This window comes from Eptatretus burgeri, chromosome 3 (assembly GCF_056783735.1).
Source record: "Eptatretus burgeri isolate ZD-2024b chromosome 3, Ebu_testis_v1, whole genome shotgun sequence".
Lineage (NCBI taxonomy): Eukaryota > Metazoa > Chordata > Myxini > Myxiniformes > Myxinidae > Eptatretus > Eptatretus burgeri.
In genome coordinates, this window is record NC_140963.1 from 72110015 (window position 1) to 72129499 (window position 19485).

At 43.8% G+C, this 19485-nt stretch overlaps 2 protein-coding genes across 13 annotated transcripts in view; both read right to left on the minus strand.

The window, feature by feature from the left end:
- The window catches only part of LOC147030166 (uncharacterized), a 45101-nt gene extending 35654 nt beyond the window's left edge, over positions 1-9447 (minus strand). For all 3 annotated transcript variants that reach the window (XM_085873939.1, XM_085873938.1, XM_085873940.1), the window contains exon 1: positions 4132-9447. In XM_085873939.1, coding sequence (XP_085730065.1) covers positions 6687-7901 — 1215 coding nt within the window. In that variant the 5' untranslated portion in view covers positions 7902-9447 and the 3' untranslated portion in view covers positions 4132-6686. The remainder of the gene's footprint in view (positions 1-4131) is intronic.
- Positions 9448-15970: 6523 nt separating this feature from the next.
- Positions 15971-19485, minus strand: part of LOC147030167 (zinc finger protein 148-like) — a 53997-nt gene continuing 50482 nt past the window's right edge. For all 10 annotated transcript variants that reach the window (XM_085873945.1, XM_085873947.1, XM_085873948.1 and 7 more), the window contains 2 exons: positions 18485-18603; positions 15971-18362 (listed from right to left, as the gene is read on the minus strand). In XM_085873945.1, the coding sequence (XP_085730071.1) occupies positions 16920-18362; positions 18485-18603 (1562 nt within the window). In that variant the 3' untranslated portion in view covers positions 15971-16919. The remainder of the gene's footprint in view (positions 18363-18484; positions 18604-19485) is intronic.

Genomic DNA, 19485 nt, shown 5'->3' on the forward strand with positions numbered 1-19485 from the left:
CGGACCAGCGGTTGTCGAGAAACAGCAGTCACACAGACACAGACACAGACACAGACACAGACACAGACACAGACACAGACACAGACACAGACACAGACACAGACACAGACACAGACACACACACACACACACACTGCTGGAATTATAGATAGACTAGTACGTGCCCATAAAAAATAAAAATAAATTAAAAAAAAATATTCTCACCACGAGCAACAAACAACAAACACACAGGCCGTTTCTTCGCTCTCGTGTTCCCGCACATGCGTGGCCCGGAAGTTCGCATATTATTCGCAGTTACGATTATTCGCAATTTAGTTTTAATTCCCAATTATTCAATAAGTGCCAACGTATTTTACCTTTTCGCAATGTCGTGTAAAGGAAAAACAAAAAGAGAAGAGAAGAGAGAGAAAAATGTACTTCCTGGTTCGGAGCATACCAGCACTCTGATGTTACCGAAATTTATACACCGTCTAATATGAAAACGATCATAACTTGGGCCATTGTGTTTATCTATAAATGCGCATAAGAAATCGAGAAATTATGAGAATACACGAAGTCATCACTATCCGGAAGCCTGTACGTTGTAACCCATAATGGGGAACGCGGCTGAGCTTCCCTTCCCCATTGCCCACGCCCACGCAACAACGTGTCTTGTCATTGGTTTGGTAAATAAATGGCCATAACTTGGGAAGCACTTGTCCGATTAATATCAAACCTTGAAAAGGCACATCCTCAGGTCCCCAGCAATATACCTGGCAAGTTTCAATTAGATAGGACCAGTGGTTATCGAGAAAGAGTGGTGTCACACACACACACACACACACACACACACACACACACACACACACACACACACACACACACACACACACACACACACACACACACACACACCTGGAATTATAGATACTAGTACATGCCCGTAGATGCGTGGCCGTACGTGCAAACCCTCCACCCCCCCCCCCCGCAAAAAAACTCAAACCGCGTGCCAGAAACAACCACTCAAGCCGTTCCATTGCTTTCACGTGCCCGTACGTGCGTGGCCGTACGTGCGTGTCCGTACGTGCATGGCCGTCCGTGCGTGGCCGTACAAACAAAAAAAAATTAAAAAAAACTTTCAAACCGCGTGCCAGAAACAACAACCACACAGGCCGTTCCTTCGCTCTCACGTGCCCATATGTGCGTGGCCGTACATGCAAAAAAACCAAACTTTCAAACAACCACACAGGCCATTCCTTCGCTCTCATAAACGACGACTGGAATGGGGCATTGTGTTTATCTATAAATGCAGATAATAAATCGAGAAATTATTAGAATACAGTAAGTCATCACTATCCAAAAGTAGTGCGTGTCCGTACGGAATGTTCACATCATTCCATGAATTATTGCTTGCATTGAAGTAACAACTGCTGTGATACTTACACACAGAGTTAATTAAAATCAAGTTTACCTCCCTGTCTTTGCTTGCCATGACATTCGCTGCCATTTACCATTGGCACTCCTACCCCACGGTAACTAAGGCACCGATCGATCCCCATCGTAACCAGCATGGCACGTGACGTCATCATCGGCCGGCCGTGCACCGGCCTACGCAGCCACGTGTCCTGTGATTGGAAACTAAATGGCGCATTGGCCACGCCTACGCAGCCACGTGTCCTGTGATTGGTAACTAAATGGCGCATTGGCCACGCCTACGCAGCCACGTGTCCTGTGATTGGTAACTAAATGGCGCATTGGCCACGCCTACGCAGCCACGTGTCCTGTGATTGGTAACGAAATGGCGCATTGGCCACGCCTACGCAGCCACGTGTCCTGTGATTGGTAACTAAATGGCGCATCGGCCACGCCTACGCAGCCACGTGTCCTGTCATTGGTTGGCAAATAAATGGCTATAACTTGGGAATCACTTGTCCGATTAATATCAAATCTTGAAAAAGCACATCCTCAGGTCCCCAGCAATATAGCTGGCAAGTTTCAATTGGATCGGACCAGTGATTGTCGGGAAACAGCGGTCACAGACACACAGAAACGCAGACACACAGACACACACACAGAGACACACACACACACAGAGACACACACACACACAGATTGCTGGAATTATAGATAGATGAAATGAAGTCAATGAGATGACAAATGAAGGGGTTGAATACAGACTGCAGAGCAATGAGTAAGGAAACCCGTCGTTGTGAATCGTTTTTACCACCAAATTGAGATGTATTTCGTTGGCAAGCATGTTGAGTGGAGCTGAATTCCTTAACACTTCCAAAGGCCACAGCGTTTTGACAATTGGAAACAAAAAAAAGTTTTGCACTTTTTTTGATAAATTATTTTTGGAACAATTTTTCTTCAATAAATAAATAATTAAAAAAATCGTCTCCATGTACATTGTACACACCTTCATAAACAACATCGCTGAGGAAACGGCGTTTCTTTGTTTCCTCGTCCAGGGCAAGAATACGGGGGCTTTTAATGGCCAATTATTCAATTAGCGCCAACATATTTTGCCTTTTCGCAAGGAAAAACACGAAGAGAAGAGAAGAGAAGAGAAGAGAAGAGAAGAGAAGAGAAGAGAAGAGAAGAGAAGAGAAGAGAAGAGAAGAGAAGAGAAGAGAAGAGAAGAGAAGAGAAGAGAAGAGAAGAGAAGAGAAGAGAAGAGAAGAGAAGAGAAGAGAAGAGAAGAGAAGAGAAGAGAAGAGAAGAGAAGAGAAGAGAAGAGAAGAGAAGAGAAGAGAAGAGAAGAGAAGAGAAGAGAAGAGAAGAGAAGAGAAGAGAGGAGAAGAGAAGAGAAGAGAAGAAACCCGTAATGGCGAGCGCGGCTGAGTTTCTCTTCCCCATCAACCACGGCTACACAGCAACGCTTCCTGTCATTGATTGATAAAAAATGGCCGCAGCAACGGTTCCTGTCATTGGTTGGTAAATAAATGGCCATAACTTGGGAAGTACTTGTCCGATTAATATCAAACCTTGAAAAGGCACATCCTCAGGTCCCCAGCAATATATATGGGAAGTTTCGATTAGATCGGACCAGAGGTTGTCGAGAAACAGCGGTCGCACGCACGCACACACACACACACACACACACACACTGCTGGAATTTATATATATATATATATATATATATATATATATATATATATATATATATATATATATATATATATATATATATATATATATACACACACATATACATATATACACACATATACATATATATATACATATATATATATATATATATATATATATATATATATGCCCAAGTGCAGGCCCGTAGGTGCGTGCCAGTATGTGCAGCTTCGTTCCTTCGCTCTCGTAAACGACGACTGGATTGGGGCATTGTTTCAACTAGATCGGACCAACCGTATCATAAATGGCCATAACTTGGGAAATGTACTCAGGTCCCCAACGTCAATTGTGATGTCATATCAAAAGAAGAAGAATTGTGACGCCCCTCTCTCTCGCCCTCCTCCTCTCTCCCTCCTCCTCTCTCCCCCCTCCTCTCGCCCCCACCTCTCCCATCCCCCTCTCTCGCCCCCTCCTCAATTGTGACGCCCCCTCTCTCTCGCCCCCTCTCTCGCCCCCATCTCTCCCTCCCCTCTCTCTCCCCATCTCTCTATCCCCCCTTCCTCTCTCGCCCCTCTGTAAATAGTCCATTTGCCGTTATTATGTGTTCCATTGTCAACCTTGCTGATGTGGAAAGTGTATGGTTTTATGATTGTTTTAGACTAACATGGGTCCATTAATAAAATTCAGGTTGGTTGCCAGGGTGGCGACCTTGGGGAACTCCTGTAATTTGCATAAATTCAAGATGGCTGCTTCAGGTCAGACGATGGGGCTAAGTTTTTAATCGGTCAACATATAATCCCGTGTAATACCTCTTTTCCATATGATTTTGACATGAGGAATTCAATTTTGGGGTTATTTCTTACGTTCAGGAATAAATAGAGGTTCACATGAAATGTCCATGACTATTTTCTGCTGAAAATTATGCAACACCAATGCAAAAGTGATGTCATGAATGGTTCACAACAGTATGTTGATAATTATCAGAAAGCATACACATTGTCATGTCATCATATTGGACATCTTAGGAACAGAGGACATAGAGCCGAGTAGACAACTTACGTATTGTTCATTCCGATTCATTGTACTCGTCCCCTTCCGTATCCTCATCTCTTTCCAGTTCTGCTTCGACACTCCCTTCTTCCACTTCACTTTCACTGTCCTCCACAGTCTTGTGTGGGTTGAAGCACGTGTCACTGCAACCACAAGTGCAGTATAGCGTGCAGGAGATCTTTGCATGGTGACAACTGAAACTTGCAGTACTGCAGGCCTTCCCTTCTGCTTTGCATCCACAACGCACAACATCCATGAGGTCCAAAGGGGCTGCTGGAGTAGCAGAAGTTGCTGGTACTGGGATTCCATCTCAGATGTCCCATCCATATTCTGTAATGTCAAGTTCAGGTGGGGCCTGCTGATCAGCTGATTTTGCAAGTACTGTCTGTAGATGTGCATGCAAAATATGTAGGAAGAGATTGATCTCAGTTGGAGGTAATGCCATGAGCTTGAGGGGCTTGCCAGACTTCCTTGTGTACATTTCGTACCTCATCTCACTCATCGTGGTACCTTCTGGCTGACCATACAGGGCACAGAAGAATGTCCGCCCTGCTTCCATGAGCTGTTCATGGCTTGCGTTCAGCTCGCCAAGTGCGGAATACAAACCAGGGAAGTTGCCAGCTCTCAGTGTCTTCAGGGCTGACACTTTGCCCTTGCCGTATGGGTATGACGTGGTATCTGAGCCAATGATGTAGTGCATTCCCAAAAGCTGCAGACACTTGGGCCCAAGATGGTCACAGGTGGTGTTGATATCCCAAATTGCTCCATCCCACCTTTCCATCTGCACTGTGGCCTGGATGTTGTGCTGGTAAACCCAGTAAACCATCAATACAAAAACATCAGTGTCATCAGAGAGGATACGTATCACTCTTGCATTACATTCAGCAGCCATGAGCAGGTGTGAGATCATTGTAATGTCTGCTTCATCATGGTTGAATGCACCATGGTTACGGCTCTCCACAGTAACTCCTTCACCAAAGTTATAGGTACTCAAAACCTTGGACAGCTGCAACTTGTTCTGCTTGTTTTTTTAGGATGGCGTCTCGACTAGGCAGGGGTGTGTTTATTGTGAGGTCATAGTTGATGGAACCAATGCCAGCACGCCTCACTCGTTCATGGTCCTTTGCAGAAACATCATAATATTTGTCAAAGACCAAGATCTTCTGACCAGCAATGGTAGACAGCCTTGTCTTGATGGACTCAACTAAGACTGACACAGTTCCCCTGAAAGGCCAGACAATATGATAGAGAAGTTGGCTCGCATCAATAATGGTAACATCTGGTTGCAGAGGCTGTTGTGCCTGAACACAGAGTTTGTGTGCCAGTGGTGCTTTGTTGCCTTTCCTTAAGCACCCATATTCATCAATCAGTGGGGGGGGGGGGGGTACTGCACAGAGCTCAAACTGGAAGATAGGTCCTAGCTCCATTTGTCTTTGCTGTCCAATAGTCAGCAGCCTGAGGAAGATGGTTTCTAGATCAAAGGTCATCTTGTCCCCAATTTTAACTCCTTTCTGTAAATGCTCCATTGTCTTGATGGGGCACGAGATGGTTGCATGGAATCCACCTGGAAGGGATGCATGGAACTCTGCAACCATTTTCTGACCCATAACCACGGAATCCTCAACATTCACTTCAGCTTCTCGGGGAGCAATTCGACCATTGGCAATGTTGTACAGATGTGGTGAGTGATTCTCAAGAGGATGAGACACATTCGACAATTCAAGTAAAATCCGGCACCTATCATCTGCATCAAGTTCTCTCCTCTTTGTGACGTAGTCTGATTCTTGTGTCCTTTTCTCTCACTTGGTCTTCGTTGTCCTTGTTTGAGGAGTCAGGGTAGATGTGCTCCATTGTATCTGAGATGGAGGCAGTGACAGGAAAGAAATTGATCCACTCTGCTACCATCTCTGGAGAAAGAGTCATACCCTTGAGGCCACCCTTGCCAATTCTAATAGCAGTTTGTTCACCGAACTGATCAGAGCTCACACCATTCCAAATGCCTTCCTGGTGACGACACACAAAAGCACCCGATATGAGCTCTGACTTGGCATCTGGTGGCAGCAGATAGCGCATCTCCAGAAGGTGATGGGTGATGTAACGGGCATAGTTATGGTGACCAGCAACAAAGAAGTAGGGAAGCATGCGTTCAAGTGTTAGCTGTTGCAGCAGGAAGTCTGCCTCCCTCTCACTACGCAGAAGTTGATGAACAAGCAGAGTAGGCTTGATGAAATTATCAACCCAGTGCTTCCCAGTTGGGTGCTGTCTGCATGTCTCAAGGTAGCTGCACAACTCCTGGATGTCTTGGGGCCGGTGGTAAGGAAGGAAATGAGAAGGGCAATCGAAACCATCCGGAAGGCTCTCATTGATCGAACCCAGGACTTGCCACTCATGATTCCTGCCAGGCCCCCGAATGCTGAACTGATGAGAGTCTCAACACCAGACCCACGCATGAGTTTTCCAATGCAACCACAGGACTGCACAGTGTGCATTATCCCAGGCCTCAGAATCACATTTTTGAAGTGATCAACGTCATGCCACTTGATTTGGTAAGCCACCATGTTGAGCTAGAGATCCACAGAGATGTGGACATAAGTCATTCCCATATCAGTCAATGACTTCTGAAGATACTCCAGTGAAGTCACTACAGTGTCTGGATGAGAAGCTTTGGCATCAACAAGGGGTCCGAACATGTAGGTACTTGCTGGCTTTTTTTCTGAATGACTGGTGAATGCTTCTTGGTTGTTGAACCCACCCCATTCCATGGCGTTCACCTGTGTGCTGACTGTGTTTAGCCACTTCATGTCCTTTTCCTGTGCAGCAGCTAAACTAGCTTGCCGGGCACACACTTCTTGGTAGGAGAATCCAGAGGTTGCATCCACAGCCGGGGGGTTCACTTTGGATGGCCCAGTGTAGTGCTGCAGATGAAGGCTCCCTGATGAGCTGCTGCTTGTCCTAGACTGGGCAGCTTTCTTCGACAGCCGTGGGATAATAAGGTCGCTCTTCCCTGGGTGAGCATGCCCATACTCAAGAATGCCTGCAGGATGGGGTTGCTGAAATTCATGTGAGAGGACATAAGTAGTGCGCCGACCATTAGGCGTGAACACTTGCAGATCAAGATTATCAAACCAGGCAAAAATCACGCCAACAGTTCTACTCAAACCCATAAATTGGTTGAGAAGCTGAGCAATGTCACCGAGAAAATGAGCAGCGGATTTCCTGAATCTCAGGACCTCATCATATGACGTTGTGAACCCATGTTCATGAAGGAGCTTTAGAAGATCAGAACTGCCATGGCGGTGCAGTAGTTTGACAGCCAGTCCTAATGTTGTCTGATTTCTGGTACCTGTAACATGACTTTGAATTGACTGGCTCAGGCTTAGAGATTTCTTGGTCATTTCACCACCAGACACAAAGTCTGAAATCAACCTCAGTAAAGTTGGGCTTGTTGCCTTGATTGTGTTGGCTTGTGTAAATTCTGAGAGGTCATAATTGGCACTGTTGTACTTGACTGAGCGTGCCTCCTTCTTGATCTGCCTTACCACAGAATCAATACTCCTCTCATCTGCATCATCCACTTTCACCATTTGCAGATGGTAAGCAATGGACTCACGGAAACCAACAACGGTAGCACATCCATCTACCCGAACTAACATAACGTCCTTACTCACGCAGTCTGTTAGTTTGCCAAACATATCACGTCGAGTGAGTTTGCCACCAAGATCACAGTACAGGGAATGCAGTTCAACGCTATTCCACATCTTTGACCCGTCACAATTCATGCGCTCTATGACATTCTATAGGGCACTTTCTTCTGCAAAACCAGTTGGCAAATCAGCATAATTAGGGACTGTCATGAAACTGTTATAACAGCGTACATGGTATTTGCACTCAGCCACAGGGAGATCAACCAAATATCCAATATGTAACTTGACCGTTCTGGCTACTTCATCATTACGTTGCTCAGCAGCATTAATGATGGTATCTTTGATCGTTGGGATGGGATTACCTTCCTTGTCAAAACGTTCTTTAGTCATGCACTGACGACCACGATCCCATCTTTCTGGATGTTTGTCATCAACATGTAAACATTCTTTGCCACAAAAAAATGCAGTCACGTTTGTAAACAAACGCACCACTGCCTGTTGCTTGTGTGCGAGATCTTGTTGTCACTGTAACACAATCATCTTCAGCTTTTCTTTTCTGTGATTTACGAGGTCTCTCAATTTTTTTGTTTTGATGTGCAAGTGCAGTAGCATCCTTTGTGACATTCTATGCGAACAGCGTCACCACCACCATCAACAATGTCCTGTAGTTTTGCGCGTAGCTCTTCATCTCCACGGGCTTTGGCACAGGAGATCAATGTCTTGATCCCTTGATCAGCGAATTTCTTCAATTCCCCTCCACTATGACACACGGGAAGAATGCACCTTGAATCAGCCATATCTGTAAAAACAAAACAATGAATTAGTAACTCGCATTAATGTCGTGTGTGAGCGTCCAGTTGTCAGAATAGTGACCTTGTCATTCAAAATGTACCTCACACGGCAAACAATTGCCAGGAACTCGAATATTGACCTCAAATTTACTTCTAATCACAAAAAATAAGGTTAAATATCGATTCCTCGTGCCAAAATTATATGGAAAAGATGTCTCATGTGTCATTTTAAGTTCATTACCTAAAAAGTTATATTTTCAGCCCAGTCGATGACGGCCATCTTGTATTTGCGCAAAAATAACAGATTTCCCCATGGTTGCCATCCGGGCAACCAAGCTTAATTTTGTCTATGCATGCCTGTGAACAACAAACCACCATAAAACCATACACTTTTGAGGACAACAATGTTACTTCTCTGGCAAATGGACTAAAATGTATTCACAAATGTCTACCAAGCACAACAATTAATTCAAACCTTGGGAAAAAAAAACAGCTTTTTTCGGGGAACGACCGCAGGTGGAACGACACTTCAGCTGCGATATATACACCTTTCCAACACTGAAAAAAAAGCAATAAAATGGCTGTAACTTGGGAACCGCTCGTCGAATTAATATCAAACCTTGAAAAGGCACATCCGCGGGTCCCCGGCAATATTCCTGACAAGTTTCAATCAGATCGAACCGGTGACGTCATAGCACCGTGTCTTGTCATTGGTTGACAGACGTTATCTACATATTAATACTGAAGGACCAATTTTGTGCTCCTCCTTGCGGTGGCGTCACGTTTTTCTCGGAACTGTGACCTGGACTGAAAGAAACTTCGTACCTGAAAGAGTGCATCACACATAGTGGCAATAGTCAACCTTCAACTCTGAAGCAGAAGAAACACTTTTCGTTGAGACGGGGGCAAGGAGTGAAGAGGCGGGGGGGAGGAGTGAAGAGGCGGGGGGAGGAGTGAAGAGGCGGGGGCAGGGAGTGAAGAGGCGGGGGGCAAGGTAAGCAATTTTTGGGGCGGGGGTAAGCAAATTGAAAGCGGGAGACGGGGGGAAATGGGGCGGGGTGAGTGGGCAGGGGCTGGGGTGAATTAGGTGGGGTTGAGTGTGAGGGTGGGCAGGGGGCGGGGGCAAGTGGGGCAGGGAATCAAGAGACAGGGGCGGGGAGTGAAGAGGCGGGGGCGGGGCCGGGGTAATTAAATTTTTGGGCAGGGGTAAGCAAATTGAAGGCGGGGGGGATGGGGCAGGGGTGGGGGATGAGTAGGCGGGGCAAGCAGCCCTGTCCAGTCCATGTCCCTCGAGTGTGGGTGAGCTGGTGAGGGTGGTTGAATGAACGGAATCCGTCTGTGACGGGGTTTCAGGTCGTTGGTCATTATTGGTTGACAGACAATATTATATAGGTCGTTATTGGTTGACAGACATTGATCATTGTATCACGTTATTCTTTTTATTACTGCCAATTATTGTGCTATGATTATTATTAATATGCTATCATTATTTTGCGATATCCTTGGGAAAAAATGGCATGATAAGGTGGAACGACACTTCAGCTGCGATATATACACCTTTCCAACACTGAAAAAGGCAATAAAATGGCCATAACTTGGGAACCGCTCATACAATTAATATCAAACCTTGAAAAGGCACATCCGTGGGTCCCCGGCAATATTCTTGGCAAGTTTCAACAAGATCGGACCGGTGGTTGTCGAGAAACGGCGGTCGCAGACAGACAGACAGACACACACATTGCTGGAATTATAGATAATTAGGATGAAAAGTAAAAGTAACAATAAAAGTATGTCATGCAAATTTCAACGTCCTCTTCTGTGACAGTAGAATTGAAGAAATCGCCACCACTCGTTTTGAATCTGAGTCCGGCGGCCATATTGTTAACAAAAGTGGGCACGAACCGCTCGCCAAGCACCTCCCTTGATCACTTGCTCTGCTTGCCGAGTGGCTTGATAAGCGGGTTGATATGAAATGCCTGACTTGGGAAGCGATAGCAAGCTCATGTAAAGCCGCGCTTAATGTTGTTGGGAATTGTTTTTTTTGTTTTTTTTCCAAAAAAACAAGGAAAAATTATTCTTCTCCAGAACTGCTTTCGAGATTGAAGTGAAACTGCACACAAATGATCAGCTAAACATGCTGAATAAATTTTGATAACTGACGTCTCCGGTCACATGGTTTGGCAGCCATCTTAGATTTACCATGAATTTACCATTTACCATGAAATATTACATAACATTTTCTCTGGAACTGCTTATCCAATAAAAGTGAAATTTGGCAAATATCATCTACCATGATTGTTGTATACACTGTGAAAATGACATCATCATCGGTCACATGGTGTGGCAGCCATATTGGATCGAAAAACGAACCTTAACCGATCAAGACGAAACTTCACACACGTAGTCCCCTACTCAATCATGTATTTTTTGTGAAACCAATTTAGCTGCCAAACCATGTGACTGATGATGTCATTGTTAAATAAAATATATGCAGGAAGGGTCATGGATCATAACTGCAAAGTTCAGTATTGATTGGTTAGTCGGTTTCAGAAAAATCATATCTTGAACACTGCATAGAGCTGTTCGTGTCTGTGTGTGGGTGGATCATAAGCGCTGTCTAGTCTACAGGCGACGCCTTCCCTTGTCTCAGGAAATGTTACAAGCACCACCTTTGAGCTTGGCCATGCTTTTCCCTCCAGCAGCCCAGAAATCGCGGCAAATATTTTTCGCTTCACATCGGTCAATATGTTGATACAGGCCTTATGCAGTACCATACATTTGAAGACTCAACACCACGTCTTCCATTATAAAATAAAGCTACCATTTTGAGGAAACAAATGTACAATTTGATTTCACCTCAAACGAGGTCAGGCATGTTTTGTTTTTAAAGATCACAGCATCGGTCTAATTATACACCGCCAAATGTTGGTTTGTTAATTTCCATATTACGCAGAGGGACGAAAATCATAATCATTCATTAAAAATAATTTACGTTTTCGCCTTCACGACGTCAAGTCTGAACTCTCAAACCTGTCTCCCTCCTCCAAATCCTGGTGGCACCTGGTTAAGTCTGTTTCTGGTGAATGTTCCCTCTCCAACCCCTTCCTCACCTCAAATGGCCACACAGCTGACAGTGCACGTAAAAAGGCTGAATGCCTAGACTCCGTGCTTGCTTCTAAATCTTTTGTCCCAAACCCATCGCTTTCTGTACCCACCTGTCCCTGGATTCTGTGTCCTTTTCTCCTGACAAGGTGGAGAGCTTGCTGTTAAACCTCGACTCAGATTCTGCAACCAGTTCAGACGGCATCAGTCCACGTGTCCTAAAAACCTGCTCTGCGGCTCTTGCTCACCCTCTCTCTGTTCTACTCACCCTATCATTTGCTCAAGGTCATCTACCATCTGCTTGGAAATCAAACATTACTGCCCTGCATAAAAAGCTGCAAAAACATATCCCTGCAACTACAGACCAATCAGCCTTCTCCCAATCATTGCTTCAGACATTAAATCCTTCCTCTTCTCCAATGGCTTGACTTTGGATCATCAATTTGGATTCAGACCAGGCCACTCTACCCTGGATATTCTGCTCTCCCAACAATGGATGGAAATCCATCTACCTAGACATATTGCATGCCTTCGATCCAGTCTGGCACCCTGCCCTGCTCACCAAACTCTCTTCCAATGGTATCCAAGGACATCTCCACTCATGGCTCGCAGACTTCCTCTCCTGTCACAGCCAACATGTGGCCCTCAATAGAGTTCTCTCATCCCCTCTTCCTGTCCATGCTGGAGTTCCTCAAGGCAGTGTTCTGGGCCCTGTTCTTTTTCTGTCTTTCATCAATGATCTCTCTGACTCTCTGGAAAATCCTGTTGTCTCTTTGCTGATGACTCCACCCTCTTCTGTACCATCTGTAATCCCTCAGATCGGCAAGCAGCAGCATCTTCACTCTCTGCAGATCTGGATAAATTCACAAGCTGGTTCAACACGTAGAAGATGTCCTTCAACCCTGACAAATCTCACTCTATGTCTCTCTGAAAGGACCATCTGGAAACCCCCCCCACGACCCCCAATCAACTTTCTCAACAATACTCTTGAACAAATCCTTTCATTCAAGCTTTTGGGTCTCTCTATCTGCCATTATCTTTCCTGGGAAAGCCAGATTTCCAAGCTGGCCCCCAAAGCCAGTCGCCGGCTGACTGGGAATCCTCCTTAGTGCAAATTCCTTCCTTGGCACACCTGAGTTCCTGACCACATGTAAACCGTTCGTCCGCAGCCTGATGGAGTACTGCTCTCCTCTCTGAGTTGGTGTTCCCACCTCTCACCTTTATCAGCTTCACGCTGTGGAAACCAAGGCATTTTTTCACCTTTCAGCATGTCAATGACCCAAAGCGACACTGGGAGTGGTTAAGGAATAAAAAGATTAATGTCTTTGAGTGGACTTTTTTCGTCCTAACCAAAATCCAATCGAAAATCTGTGGCATGACTTAAAGATTGCTGTCCATCAACGCTCCCCACACAACTTGACTGAGCTTGAACAGTTTTGTACAGAAGAATGGGAAAATATTGCCCATTCAAGGTGTGCAAAGTTGGTAGGGATCTATCCCAGCAGAATTACAGCTGTAATTGCTGTCAAAGGTGCTTCTCCCAGGTATTAACTCAGATGGGTGGACACATCTCACCAAGATATTCCAGTTTTGTATTTTCAATTAATTTTGTGAAATTTGTAGAATTTGTTTTTTACATGGAAGTTGTGGGTTAAGATGTGTAAATGAAGGTGGAAAAACTTTGCTTTTTTTGCATTTAATTCCAGGCTACAAGGCAACAAAAGTTGAAAATTTTGAAAGGGGTGTAGACTTTCTGGAGGCACTGTATGCTTTGACCTTTGAAATTGTTTAACATGTACACAAATATGAAGGAATTTTTCAAACATTTGGTAAATACATTGTCTTCCCTTAACATTGTTTTGTAATCAAGTCGCTAATCAATTTGAGAACATACTCGTTTAAAATCTTTTGCCATTCCATTTGAGTCGTTTTACCTCTAATTTAGTACAAAAACTAATGGTTTTCCTCATTTTAATAAAGCTACAGTATAAACCATCCCATAAATACCTGTGTATAAGCCCACCCAGAGTACATAAGGTATAGGCCTTGTATATACCGAGCTGTGCTTCGATAACATCGATGGGTCCTGTGCTGAAGTTACTCAGGTGTCGGGAGAAACTTGTGGTCTGAATGTGTCAATGACTTGAAAGGATTTAAAGTGTCCCTGCTATAAAGAAAGTTGTCCTCGGCTTGCCCAATAAAGCGGGTTTTGATGAGGTAGAAGAAGCCGATGCAACACAACTTCTGCAATCACATGGAGAAGAGTCAACCAATGAAAATCTGAAGCAACGAGAGATGATAATCAATTGTTTGTTTAAGATTGTTTCAAACGTTATACTGTTCTCCAAAAAATAAAATTATACTCTATATGTAAATAATGTCTTATCTGACGATAAAATTTTTCCCTGGAACCGAACCCTCCCCCCCCCCCCCCACCGATTTGTATCAATTCTTATGGGGAAATCGAATTAGCTTAAAGTCGTTTCAGTTAGTGTTGCACTTTCCAAGAAAGTAACGACAATGTTAAGTGAGGACTGACTGCACAGTACCAAACATAGGAAGAGGCAATTTGTCCTATAATGTCTGCAGCATACCCATGAACCAAATCTATCGATTTAAATTTTTAAGTCGACACAACTCTGGGCAGGGAACTTAACCAGGACCAACACACAATGCCAATCCCTTTTCAATAGATACTGTGGGCTCAATATCCACAACAAAGCATCCAGGGCAGTTGGCTTCAACTCTGCAGCTGACAGATACACTTTGTAAAGCCTGTGCCAGCACTGCACTCGTTACCTCGTGCACGCAAAGCGAAAAGAAGCGTTGACGAATTGGTTCATGTCCGTCTGTCTGTCTTCTCAGATTATGATTGAGAAACAACTTTTTGAACACAAATAGAAAGACAAGTCTTTCGTTTTACTGTACTTTGTCTCTGAATGATTGCACATGCACAGAGCGGTGAGAATATGCATACACACACACACACACACACACACACACACACACACACACACACACACACACACACACACACACACACACACACACACACACACACACTATATAAAACTGTTAACCTAGCAAACAAAATTGAAAATCTTTCCAAACAGACAATGTACTGTTTTTATGGACGTCATAAAGGATACAAACAGGCACGAATAACGAATGTAATGTGTTAGGATAAGGTGATAGTAATAGACAATGCAGTAAATAGTAGGTAAAACTGGAATTAATTCAGACAACTTTTACAATCTTTATTTTATTTAAATGGAATTATACACTTGAAGACTGTCGAGCACAAATCATGTCATAATACTTCCAAAAACCTCCATTTTGCAGTACTTCAATTCAAATAAATGTTCAATGGGGTGGTGCATAAGGGTCTTGTTTGGGACTGCTTCTGGACTACTTCAAAAGCACTAAACTTTCGGATTTTTAAAAACAATCGTTGAATTATTTTTTTTAATTGAAGTAAAATTGAGGTAACTGCATGGGGTATCGTGTTCTCTGAACTCTCGTTTTATTCTGATTTGAGCTCATATGAGAACAAATCCATGAGGAAATGACGTGGAGGTGAGTATGCCAGCAACTGAGCTCTCCTCCAACCAAATAAATCATATGCAATTTGGAGACAAAGAACAAGTACTGTATAATGCGACTGAGCAAACTAATTTTGTATAGTTTGTTTAAGAGTAGACTGAACTGTAAGCGTTGTCCCTTATCTTACAACGAAAAACCATAACAGTTTGACATTCAGCCTCCAATATTGATGGCTATATATTTTACAATTTTAGGAGCACACACACACAAAACAAATTTTGGGAGTTTACACAAACAGCAGAAACCCAGACTTGGTGTTCACAATGGCAGGTGTATTAAGAACAGAGCAATCAATAAAGATAGAAAACAAGGCACCACACATTTAAATGGTCATGCAGCGCTGCCTGATGTCTCACCACAGAACACACGCAAAGTATCTATTAGATCGTTGGTGTGTGCATCTTTTTGTGGTCATTAAAACCCCAATTATAATCTCACCAAGTGTTTAATCGAAACATTTGCAATGATCAAGTAGAATGCATTTCATAAGATAGGAAAGTTAACCCTGAGGCAAAACCATAATGTTCTTGACTGTCAAGTGGAAGAGGGGAATCCTTGGAATTCTGAGGAATGGAGTCAAGTTACACAAATACAAATGCTGCAAAAGTTGTCAGTGGAAGACCATGATAAGTACAAGACAAGCATAAAAATAACAATTTTTGCTTAAAAACAGAAAATTTTTTAAAAAGTCGTGTGCTACACAACAAGAAAGTTCAATTCCAATTTAATGCAAGTTACCTCAAAACAATCATTTGGGGTTTAACCCAGTGACCTCATGCATAGTTCAGTGTTCACACAACCCCTTTGGAAAGCGTTCAAAACTATTTCCAACCTGCAAGTTTCAAAAATAAAGAACAACGGTTTAAATTACCACTTCAGCTTGCACACAAGATATCCAAAGTCAGTGTATTTTGATAATTTAAATAAGGCACCAGCATACTACACGTTGGTATGCAACAAAAACGTGCAGTTATGTTTAAAAGAAAATTAAATGAGGCAGTTGAACAAAAAAATGATTCATTGCAAGATTAAAAAATATAAAAGTCAATAAAACACTTTCAAAATACGGGCCAGTTGATGTAAACTCGTAATTCGAGCAAATGAGTAACAGTAAACAGCCATCCTTCATAAAGAACAAAACCCTGTGAATATTCCACGTGTTGGGAAAGCCAACATGGCCAGCTATTCCCAGCAAATAATTCAACGGCACCAAAAGTTACAGGCCAATCCAATGTAAACAACTATTTAAAAAGTTACAATAAGAATAAAATAAGGAAAACCAGAGTACTTTCCCCCAGCTTTTAAAAAGGTATACTGCACAGTGTGTGTGTGTGTGTGTGTGTGTGTGTGTGTGTGTGTGTGTGTGTGTGTGTGTGTGTGTGTGTGTGTGTGTGTGTGTGTGTGTGTGTGTGTGTGTGCACGCAAAGAATGAAATATCCTTCCATCTTGTGTGCAAGTTCACAGGCTTTTGCTTGCTCTTAAAATACCTCTACATGTGACATTTTGCATAATGGAATTTCATAATAATATTAATAATAATTAAAAAAAAAACACTCCTTTGCATCGAATCTCCACATCTTAAATACTGCCAGATTGAGGCAAAACGTCCTCTACATATCTGAGTTTTAACCCTAAACGGTGCTCGACGCAATCTCACTCAATAAGGTAGAATGTTGCAGGGAGTTTTTGCTTTGGCTGGAAATGGTTGCTGAGCTGCATGCATGTTCCCAATCCCAGTCAAGGGGAAAGCATGGGGAAGCATCCCTTCAAGATCATCAAAAGCACAGCACTGAACCTCATCTGCTTTCTTACTTGCTCCGCTGATGTCCATTGTGTCCTGAGTTAAAGAGCTGATCTCCCGGGTACTGTCGGGGAGAGAAAATGTGGGAGGCTTGAAGCCAAATGAAAATCCCTGAGGCTTTGTGGGAGCCCAGTATAGCGCAAGGTCAGCAGCAGAGGGATGTGGAAGTGTTGACTGGAGGGAATCAGAACTTGGAAACAGCAAGGGGGTGTAATCTGCAGGTAAAGGTGGACGTGGTGACGCTGACAACAATGACGACGACGGCGGGTACAAATGATCGTTCTTACTACTACGCTCAAGAGCTTGTTGCAAGTATTTATAATACTCGTGCAGAGTGGCTGCTTTCCCTGGAGAAGAGGATTGAGAGGTGACATCAACAGGCTCTGTACAAGGAAGAAATTCAAGCCCCATCCCTTGTGGAACCAAGTGTGCACCCACAATCCCAAAATTAATATCTTCCTTAATGAAACAGTGATCGAGAATTGTCTGCAGCACCTCATCAGGGATGCCAGACCCAGACTTGTCTACATCGCACTTAGCATCCGGAAAGGTGGCTGTAGTGTCTAAGGTCAGGCCGGTTTCTTGGACAGGCGTCCTGGATTGGTTTGTCGCTTGTACAGGCGACACATGCTGCATAGTACATGTCTCCGGTCCTCCATTTAACACTGTTCCTGTTGCTGCCTGCAGATAGCGCCGCTTCTTAAGGAAATGCATGGCATCACTGCATGCTGTTCTGCTCGCTTCGACTTCGACACTCTTATCATGCACCTGAGGCAATTTTGTTTCACAAGTGTCACCATGGACCTTTGAATCTTGTGGTAAATGCACCGTCCCCTTGCTTTTACCTCCAATTACATTTCCATTTCTCCTGAGCGCAGATGATGCACTATGCATCTGACCCTCAGTGAACCTCTTAAGCGGTAGCTGAGGTATCAACAACTCACTCCCAACAGGACACGTTGCTTCAGCTGAGGTCATATCCACTGCAACCTTGCAATCGTCGCTGCCAGCATTACCATTTTGCCATTTGTCAAGAGCACAGTTTTCCACTGTACATTCAACTGATGAAACTTCCTTCTTTATCTGTGAGTTGCTGTTTGGACGAGGACGAGAAGTGCGCTGTGACAGCCCTATCTTGCGCCGCCAGCTCTTTTGGATGCCAATGTCAGAAGGTACCATCTGTACATTGGCATACTGCAGTGAATGTAGCTCTGTTTCACCCTCTGCTACTTTTGTGTCAAATGCACCTTCATGGCACATTCGCTTGTGCTTGGCCAGCTGGTCTGTGCGGGAATAATACTGAAAGATACACAAAGAAAGCAGGTCAAAGTCAAGAATATGGACATTAAAAAAAAAACACATACATAGATCATTCAATGCTTGCAGACTTCTTTTTTAAAATATATGCAGAGATATTTTACCTGATTACAGTATTCACAAATGTAAGGTTTTTCTCCACTGTGTGTCCTCTTGTGCCTTTCCAAGTGGTATTTTTGTATGAAGCGCATTCCACACTCTCCGCACGCAAATGGTTTCTCTCCTGAAATGAAAAATTGTCATATGACAGCAATGACAATCAGTTTCCATAAAGTTAGTAATCTCGGCAAAAGCTCAAAATATTACATCAATGCACCAGCGACTCGTTTTTCTCCTCCAAGCTGCATTGGTTTCAAGATGACAGAGACATTGAATGGCAAATGGGAATACAAGTCAAAGAACATGACTGAAACTATTTCAATGGAACTGCTCTGTTCCAACTCAAGTGGCTGTCTAATTTCCAATGTGAATGCAAACAATGAGTGGTCCTTGATGGTGTCATTTCCCATTATGTTTCCCTTCAGGCTGGGATACCACAAGGCAATCTTTGGACGTGCATTACTCTTGATCTATTATCAATAATCTGTCTGGTTCTCTTGAAAACAAACTGCCATTTTGCTTTTGGCCACCTCGTATAGAATGACATCGCTCTTGCAAATGGCTGGCCGCTATAGAATCCCTTTCGTCAGACCTTGGACAAGAAGAGTTGCCAGTGAGCCATCTGGAACATTATGTTCAATACCGGCAAGTCACATACTTTCACACCGTCTCTCCAAAAGGATTGGCAAACTATCCAATCCACTTCTGTGAGAAGAGGTGCAATGCTTGGGACCTCAATAACTACCATGCAAGGATCATGTCACCAAACTAGCAACAAAGGCCAGTTGCCATCTGGGAGTTTTCCATAGCAAAGGCATTCCTCAGCTGCACAGAGCTGGTCTTGGTGCGCAAGCCTTTCATATGTGGCTCCATGGATTGTCTCCCTCCCACCCCACTCTAGGCTCATACTCCTGCTTCCCACCTTGATCCTCTTCAGGCAGTCAGAAAAGTGTATTTCCGCAAAACTGGAATCGCAAGGCGGATTCCCAAGGACTGTCTCTGTCCC